General features: G+C 37.8%; 1 protein-coding gene across 2 annotated transcripts; it reads right to left on the reverse strand.

The window, feature by feature from the left end:
• Window positions 1-1,594: 1,594 nt before the first annotated feature.
• On the reverse strand, window positions 1,595-8,926 carry LOC108671896 (adenylosuccinate lyase). Of its 2 annotated transcripts, XM_018159493.2 has the most exons (10): window positions 8,754-8,926; window positions 8,022-8,214; window positions 7,977-7,987; window positions 7,037-7,161; window positions 5,299-5,456; window positions 4,814-4,965; window positions 3,965-4,182; window positions 3,597-3,777; window positions 2,431-2,607; window positions 1,595-1,815 (listed from the first exon to the last, which is right to left on the reverse strand). In XM_018159493.2, exons 1-10 carry the CDS (start codon window positions 8,889-8,891, stop codon window positions 1,729-1,731), a joined length of 1,440 nt encoding a protein of 479 aa, XP_018014982.1. In that variant the 5' UTR covers window positions 8,892-8,926; the 3' UTR covers window positions 1,595-1,728. The 2 variants fall into 2 exon arrangements, with proteins under 2 accessions (XP_018014982.1, XP_018014981.1); XM_018159492.2 differs by lacking the exon at window positions 7,977-7,987 and having other exon boundaries at window positions 8,011-8,214.
• Window positions 8,927-9,665: the final 739 nt, after the last annotated feature.

A 9,665-nucleotide genomic window follows, 5' to 3' on the forward strand; every position in this document is an offset into this window, starting at 1 on the left:
TAAGTATAACGAATTCAATAAAATAATTTTTCGAGAAAATAATACCCCAACAACACAATTACATTGTTACACCTTGCAGGCGGTTTTCATTTAAATAGGTAATAGAAGTTAAATAGAATTTATTAAAAATATATAGGCAGTTTGCAAATTTACTCATCGCACGGGGATAAATTTTATGAGTAATTAACGCTCTATATCTTATTATTTACCGAGCTCTATTTATTAATATTAATTAATATTATCAATTCTTGGTAGTTGATATTCTTAGAGTGTCAATAGGATGCTCATGACAAGGTTCAACTGATGAATAAATTATTTATTTTAAAATTAATACTTTTTCAATATATTTCCAATAACCGGAAAAATTCATAAAAATATTCATCACCTGCACTTTTTGTTTGAACTCTCATCATCAAGTTTTCGAAAACATCGTTCCAAATCCCGTAGATTTACCGAACATTCCCACTCTACAAAAAAATGTATTAAATAGGGGGACCTTGCTTAACAATTAAGATACTTATGATGAAGAATCTATGACGTCAAAAGATGATACACGGAGACGCAGAAAGTTTATCAGGACGCAAATTTTTATCAAAATAGCTGGTACAGAAAATGAAAGTGAACAAAAAATTAAAGATAATTTGAGTCCGAGTCCAGCAGAGAACAGCCAAGCATAATAATTTCGATTTCAAGATTCGAGATTTTGTTTCTACACTAAAAAAATAAATGCATTCACTTATTCACCTATAGAACAAGCAGAGAGCGGACGTAGCAATAAACCAATAATACGCCCTCTTGCAGAGTCAGACTGGGTCACATGGCCCAAACAATGGCAAAAATAGAATTTATTTAAAAAGTTGTGGCAGGGTGGCCCAGTGGTTAAAGTTCAGAGTACCAAGGTTGGAGCAATGAGGCGCGGGTTCGATCCCAGCTCTGTGCGCCAGTTTCTGGTCAGAATCGGCAAGGAGGCCGGGCGGTTAAGCGCAGCAGAATTGTAGCAGTGCGTTGCGAGTTCGAAACCTCAAAATGCTGTAAATGTTCTGCGATGTTAAGAATCGGCGACAGGCCTACGGCCTAATAACGTTGAAACCGCTATTATTTCTTCAAGTTTTTCATTCAAAAGGAATACGGCGACCAGGCGCTCATATTTATCTCCTATCATTCAGTGCGATATTTTCGTGATAAGACAAGTCATTAATGCAGAATTAAGTAAGCATTAGCAAATAAATGCATAACGGGCAAGAAAAAAGTAAACTCGTAATTACATTATTTTCCGCAATAGTCTTAAACTAGTAAGGCTTGTTTGTGTAATAACAACATACGAGGTTAAATTTATGAGAGTTGTGAGGAAAGTTCGGGAAGGTTTCATTTTAAGAAAGTTCTATCATAACAAGATAGAGGGAAATTCGGTAACGTTTATATTGTTATTAACAAGATAAATAAAATAATTTTCAGTTCGTGAGTTTTCAACTTTATTAACAAGATAAGTAGAAAGTTTCATTTGTGAAGGAATGCATCTTTATTAACAAGATAAGCGGATCAATTTCTGTAAGATCTTCATCTCTATAAAAATATAAGGATAAATTTTTCAAAAAACATATTCACTGTTTTATTAAAAAAGATCAATTTCATTTATGGAAGAATTCCATCTTTATTAACAACACATTCCACTGACCAAATTAATACCCGAGTTGATAATAAATAATTGTTGATAAATACAATAAGGCCTCATATTTTAAGAGCGACCTCGCCCTCGAGCTGCCCTTCGTAGCGCGCCAGCACCGGCGCCACCTCGTCCTTCACGAACTCCTGCACCTGCAGCAGAAAAAACAAATAAATGTGACAATAATGCTATCATTAAATAAATAAATTAATCAAATAAGTACACATGTACGAAGTAGAAATGATAGCAGAAATGATAATAGAAGCACCTGTGGCAGAAAACCCAAATAAATGTGATAATAATGTTTTCATTAAATAAATTTTATTACGTATGCACGAAGTAGAAATGATAGCAGAAATGATAATAGAGGCACCTGTAGCAAAAACACTCAAATAAATGTGAAAATAAAGTTATCATCAAATCATTAAATAAATTTAAGTACATATGTACGAAGTAGAAATTCGTGGAATAACTGGAAAAAATTAACAAGAAGTAGCATTGATGGAATAAGTGACAATTATTTCGTTTCATAACCCTGAAATAAGCTTATAAGGCTCAAATAAGTAAGCCTAATAGATTAAATAAGCTTAAGTAAGCTTAATGTAAATAAATAAGTATAAGGATAAATAAGTCGCCCGTTAAAGGATCATGTATAACGAGTAAAAAATATTAAAAAAACACTTTCGGAGCAAAGAATAAATTTTCAAATTATCCAAATAATAGGTCTTGCCTGCTACAGGCTTAAAAAAATAACAATAATTCCTGACCTGCTGGGGAGCTCGTCCGACGAAGCTGGAGGGCTGGACGAGGTCGTCAATGGGAAGGGCGAGGCTGAGGAAGACGTGGGACTCCTTCACCCTCCTGACGAGGTCGTTGTCGCGTCCCTCCTTCTTGACGACGTCGCCTGCAGCCTGGCTGAGTCGTCGCAGCTCCTCGTGACATTCCTGCAAAGGGGCAGTGCTGTGAAAACTCGCTTGTGTACATGTAGCGACCTAAGTACACGTAGCGACCTAAGTACACGTAGCTGTTAATGTACACGTAACGGCCTAATTACACGTAGCGGCCTAAGTACAGGCAGCGGCGCAAGTACAGGCAGCAGCCTAAGTACAGGCTGCGGCCTAAGTACAGGCAGCAGCCTAAGTACATATAGTACAGGCCTAAGTACATAGGTAGCGGCCTATGTACACATAGCGCCCAATGTACACGTAACGGCCTAAGCCCTCATAGCAGCCTAAGTACAGACAGCGGCTGATTTCTAGTCTCTGATTGGTGGGTTTAGCTTTAAAAGCTACCAGTGATTGGCAAACAAAAATTAATAAAAAATCGGAGGCCACCAGTATTGACGGCCGCGTTGGTTGCGTGTGTGTGGAAACTCGTGTGATTTTGGTTGGAATCGTTCGTAGTGGTCCTCGCTCCTAACCGGGGCGGACCCCAACGAGCGTTCTCTCCTGGCTCGCGGTGTCTTTTCACACATTGGCTGCGCGTGCAATTGCAGTGTCTCTGTGCGTGGCGTCCACCGCTCATCTTGAGATGTGTCCTTCACTGGTCATATTCTCTTGCTCTGAGTAGGGCGACCAGTGGCCTAGATGTTATGTTATGTGGAACAGCCTCTCCGATTACGTCGTTGGCGATCCGAGTATGAATGCGTTCAAGAACAGACTAGGCAAAGCTATGGGAAAAAGATATGTTCAGATTTGAAATGCCTCGCACCATATCGAACCCGGTTGAAGTCTAGTACCGTAGATATTTCAAACTATCGTCAGTCCTGAAAAGATCCGGTCAAATAACACGATTTTAGATCTTCTGTAAACAAGTCACGAAAAGTAAGAATCGGCGATAGGCCACATCAGGCCTACACTTCAGCGCCGACATCGTTATGCCATGTTATGTTCTCGGTGGCCATGAATGGCAGCTCGTCAGCCATATGACTCACCTGACGATCGCCACCAGCGCTGACGGCCGCCATGAGGATGTTCTCGGTGGCCATGAATGGCAGCTCGTCAGCAAGGTGCTTGCTGATCACCGCAGGGTACACCACCAAGCCCTCGGTGATGTTCTGCAACGTCAGCAGCAGACCGTCAGCACACAGCATCCCTTCGGACAGCACTAACCGTCTGGAGGAAGGTGTAGATAATTATTACAAGTTCTTACGCGGAATTAACTTTGCAATTCACTTGTAATTTATTCAAGAAGAGTCAGAGTAAGGGTGTAAATGATGGCGTAATTCATTTATTTGTCGCATTGGGGGAAAAAACTAAAATATTATGCATTCATTTAGATGGCAATTGAATAAATTATGACCTATTTGCACTGTCGTCCAGTGTTCGCTCCATCCACTGCGTGCTGTGAGTGTGCAGTGCATTAGAGGGCAGCCCCATGAGGTAGCGGCTGAGGGCACAGCAGCGCTCACTGCGCATAGGGTTCCTCTTGTAGGCCATCGCTGAAGACCCAACCTGGTGTGCCTCAAAGGGCTCCTCCACCTCCTTTAGGTGCGCCAGCAGCCGCAGGTCTGAGCACATCTGAGGGTACAAGGTGAGGGTAGATTGGGGTAGAAGGTTGGGGTGGGATGTGAGGGTACAAGGTGAGGGCAGAAAGAGGGGTGTGGTGGGAGGGTAAAAAGTGAGGGTGCGGTAGGAGGGGGGAAAGTGAGAGTGGGATGTGAGAAAGAGTAGGAGGTGAGGATAAAAGGATGAGGGAAGAAAATGAGGGCAGAATATGATGGTGCAAGGTCAGGGTAGAGAGTGAGGGGGAGAGGGTGTGGTGGGAGGGTGGGATGTTAGGTTGGAGACTTTATTAAAAAAGGATATTTTATTAGTGCAAATAATAAACAGAACAATGCCTGGCACCATAAATGAAGCCATATCCCACCCCATTTTATACACGGGACAATGCCTTAAACCATAAATGAAGCCATATCCCTTCCTCAAGAAACAATGCCTTAAACCATAACAGAAGCCATATCCCCTCCTCAAGGAACAATGCCTCAAACCACAAATGAAGCCATATCCCCTCCTTACTGAACAGAGCCTTAAACCATAAATGAAGCCATATCCCCCCTTACAGAACAATGCCTTAAACCATAAATGAAGCCATACCCCTTCCTTACGGAACAATGCCTTGAACCATAATAGAAGCCATATTTCAAGACACCTTGTGGACGCTGGCACCGAGGGCAGCAAGAGCGTTGAGCAGCAGCACATCCAGCTTCCTGGTGTAGGTCTGGCCCGTCACAGCAAACACGGCCTCGAAGCCTGCCAGCTGCGCCACCCGCGCGTCCAGACGCTTTACCTTATCGCTGTCACCTGGCAAATTGTCAGAGAATTATTTAGAATGAGAATACTTATTATCAATTAGTTAGTTATTATTAGTTTTAAATTGTAATAATTCTTAAATTCTATTAATCATAATAATGTTTAATTTTGTTAAAATTTATCATTTTATTATTTATATTGTTTACATAATAATTTAATCATTAAATTGTTATTATTAATGTCACAGCATGAGAAGACTTATCAAGCATGAGATAATTAATAATAACAAAAAATGAACGTGACCTTTGAATAATAACATCAAAATATAAAGCAACAAATTACCATATGAAGCCTAACATACTAACTACCCATAATCTTGCACACCCTGGAAGAGCTGCATGAATGACGCCTGGGTGCCGGTGGTGCCCTTGACGCCCCTGAAGCGCAGGTCCTCCCTCAGCCTCCTGATGGAGAGCTCGTCCATGAGAAGGTCCTGCAGCCACAGACATGCGCGCTTGCCTACTGTCGTCACCTGCGCAGGTCTGAAAAATAATCAACTTCAGGTCGTTATTCAAATATTAGGTTTAAATATATTCAAATATATATTAGGTTTGAATATATTCAAATATTCTAACCTAATTAACAGTTTGAAGGAATATATTCAAATATTCAAACCTAATTCAAATATTCAGGTTAGCCAAGAGGTGTTCCCCACTCAATTATAAATGCAATTTTGGAATCCCAATCCTGTCATTCCTAATCACGTTAATAAAGTTTATATATCCCACTTGAATAACAACCCCTTCAAAACCGCATTTTACATAAAAGATAGGATTTACATTTTACTATTATGAAGAATGTGGAACTATTTTGCAACTTTTAAATTAAAATATATTTACCAATTGTAAAATAAGATCTTAATTTTAGGTTTAATCCTTCCTCCAATTCTTTCCCATTCATTATTGCAGGGCATCAAGTACACTAACATGGATGAATACTTACCATTAAGATGAATACATGCAAGTGTAATACCGGTATCAGGGTATCTCTTGGCTTGACATTGTATACGGTATACAGAGCATGCTATCGTTACAGCCTTGACAGCCTAGCATTCATTGTTGGTCGCTTAGTGAAGTGATTATCATAATGAGTGTGATTGTGATTTATTCAAGTCAAAGGCAAATAAAGATTGTTAAAATAATATTATTTCAATGACATTTCTTCAATAGGAAAAATAAATTAGTGTCAACCATCACATTATCTTAATGCATAACAAAAAATATCTTTAAAACCTCATTATAAATCTGGTCATCCTTAATATCTAGCAATATTTGGGAAAGCAATAATTTTACAATCAGTTAAAATGACAAAAATTATACATGTGTTTCAGACAAAAATGATAACTCCAGTGCAAGAATGTAACAAATATTCACATCTCTTCGTTTTAGCCTCAAAAATACCACAACAATATCCAGAATTTATATAAAATGCTACAAAACGGTGATAAAAAGCAAAAAATTGGTACTGTAAGATTAGATACAGCTAATATTTAATCAGTATAGCAGCTTTTTCTCACTATTCAGCTGACACAAAATCCTATTTTTTCCACATTAAATCACATACAATTTTAAAATATTTCTTCATTACAAATTGGCAGACCTTTAAGCTGCAGCTACTGGTATCTAGCAAAAACTGAGGTCAAATTAGCCTGATTATGAAATTTCATACTCCTTCAGTAAGCAGGACTTTATAAGCTAATATGGTTCCACATACCCAAATGCAACACATAACCATCAAAAATACACTATAATATGAGTAGACATCAAGCCTCTTTGCATGAATTTCAAACATTTTGTTTGTATTGGTTCCATCACCAATAAAACTTGGTGACGCATTCACAAATGCACTGTCAATCACTGCAAGTACACTGCAAATACAGATACTATGCTTATTTTACTTCCTGGTAAATTTCATATAATATAGGTAATAAATAAAAAAACAAACAAACTATCAATTGCTGCAAGTAGCCAGATACAGATATGATTATTTTACTTCCTGGTTAATTTCAAATAATATATTAAATAAAAACGTAGGATTATTCTCTAATTAAGCAGTGACTCACTGCATGTGGGTGTAGCCAAGTGTTGGCAGGTCTTTGTATTGCAAGGCAAACTTGCTGAGTCTCGAGATGACGCGTGCCAGCTTTGGTAGCAGCAGGTCTAGTCCGTCCCTAATGCACAGCAAGTCCTACAAACAGTGCACAAAATTAAAATATTTTACTTTTATATTATAATTATACATTGGACATTTTTAGAAATTATATGTTTTATTAAGTGAAAGTACAAAAAACTGAGCTAAGATATTCTATCAAAAATAAACTATATTGGTCATATTTCACAATTTCTCTTTTTCTGGAATGAATTAAGTTTTATGAAAATTATTTTAATTGTAAGATTGTATTCTAGAGTTTAATGGAATTATAAAATTATGTTGAACATCATCAACTTCTGAATGAGACACTGTGTTGTCACTAACATTGAAACATGAATAAAATGTACCATGTATTCACCAACATCAAACTCATGGGGCAGGGTGGCCCAGTGGTTAACGTTTCAGAGTACCAAGATTGGAGCAGAGAGTTGTGGATTTGATCCCAGCTCTGTGTGCTAGTTTATGGTCAGAGTTGGCAAGATGACCGGGCCATTAAGCAAAGCAAAATTGGAGCAGTGATTTGCAGGTTTGTGACCTCAACTTGCAGTGAATATTCCTCCATGTTAAGAATCATGAAAGTACATTGACCTAATAAATGCTGGAAAAGCTATATTTATATATAATGTTTTTATATGAATGATACAGACTGTATTGTCATCAACATCAAACCAGATTGCCACCAATGTACCCAAACATACCCTGTTGTCACCAAAGTACCCAAACGTACCATTTTGTCACCAACATATACCCTAATGTACCATATTGTCACCAACATATACCCAAACCTACCATATTGTCACCAACATATACCCAAACCTACCATATTGTCACCCACATATACCCAAACCTACCGTATTGTCACCAACATATACTACCCAAACGTACCGTGTTATCACCAACATAACAGCTGGTTGCACCAAGATGGATGATGGGAGCTGCAAGAGGGCAGGAAGCTGCAAAAACTCTGATGTGGGCCATGACGTCGTGACGAGTCTGACTCTCAGCTGCAGCTGCCGCAGCATAGTCTATATTATCTATTTGTCCTTCCATCTCCAGAACCTGCTCTGCAGTCACTGGTAAGCCCAGTTCCTTTGAATAATAAATACATCAGTAAAATGATAAATATGCAATAGGAAAGTAAAGCTAGTTAAAACAATATTGAACTAGGAAACACAATAGAAAAACTAGAGACAATAATACTTGGGAAAGAGCATTAACACTAAAGTGACTAAATCAACACTAAACAAGATAAATCTAAAAATATTCAGAAATATTCACAAGAATTTACCTGATATACTGCAAAATAGCTGTAAATAAAAAAATAAAAATATGTCAAAGTTCTTAGTTAGAATGGATTCAATTCACAAAAACCAACTGACAAAATTAAATGATTTAATAGATGAGAAATCAGAGAAGATATGCAATTATATGCAAGCAATACCTTGAATAAGTCCCAAAGAGCCCTGAAGGGAATTCTTGTCATGTCTGTGTACTTTAAAAACCTTGTATCCATCAACATTTCTTCACAAAATTAGCAATACTGTACCGTAATTCACTACAATATTTTCTAACATATATTTTGTTTTAAAACAGTAGTAATACAAAAATAATGCAGAAAATTGACTCACCATTTGTGCTCTAGCTAGCCACACCCACAATCTTCTCCATGTTGTGAATTTTTTCTTGTCACTAAAGTTATAAGACATTTCAGGTGATGCATACCGAGTACCCAGTGGACTCACAAAAACACTGTGGTCATCATTCATATTGACTACTGCTTAGTGACAGTTTCCTCAACTGACCTGCATTAAGGCAAAAAGGTGGATTATTTGGATAACATGGATTATTTTACAGACAAAAAACATTAGTAATAAAATGAGTCCAGTTTAAATCCACATTCAGGTCAGGGAGGTATATCTACTTTTTGCACCTAAAAGGAAGCTGGCATGGAATCTATCTCAAATTTGAGCTATGACTAGAGCTTGACCGCCATTCTTGGAACCATAAGATTCCTGCTAGTTGAATTATCTACTATCCAATTGTCAATAAAACTGTATGATTGGTCTGCAAGACTCCAAATATATGAAAAAAATTAGTCCCATTTGAGCCATGAAATTTTATTAAAAAGTATGAAAATTCCAATCAAGAAAGACTTGTTAGCCATTGCCATAACAGCAAAATTTTCAATATGCATAGTGCATGGTGTCATTCCTAATATTTACATATTAGCACGGAATTTACACACAGTAGGCACAGTCTGTCCTGACTTATATTTTCATTCTCTTCTTAGAAGGTGGCTAGTTCCAGCAGTTGTTTGAAGATGTGCACCATGGGTTTTGAAGTAATAAAGTGGAGACAGCATCAGGATTTGGTCTATTAAATTGTAAAATTTTAACCAAAATACAAGGCAGTTAGTTAGGTAGCTGGGACTTGGGAGCCTGGGCCACTATACAAGAGTTGAGCCACAGTTGCTTGCAAATTGCAATTTGCATTATAGTGTCCTTATTTTCTTAGGATGGTAACCAAATAGAATAGAGTGC

Source organism: Hyalella azteca, unplaced genomic scaffold (assembly GCF_000764305.2).
Source record: "Hyalella azteca isolate HAZT.00-mixed unplaced genomic scaffold, Hazt_2.0.2 contig1215, whole genome shotgun sequence".
NCBI lineage: Eukaryota > Metazoa > Arthropoda > Malacostraca > Amphipoda > Hyalellidae > Hyalella > Hyalella azteca.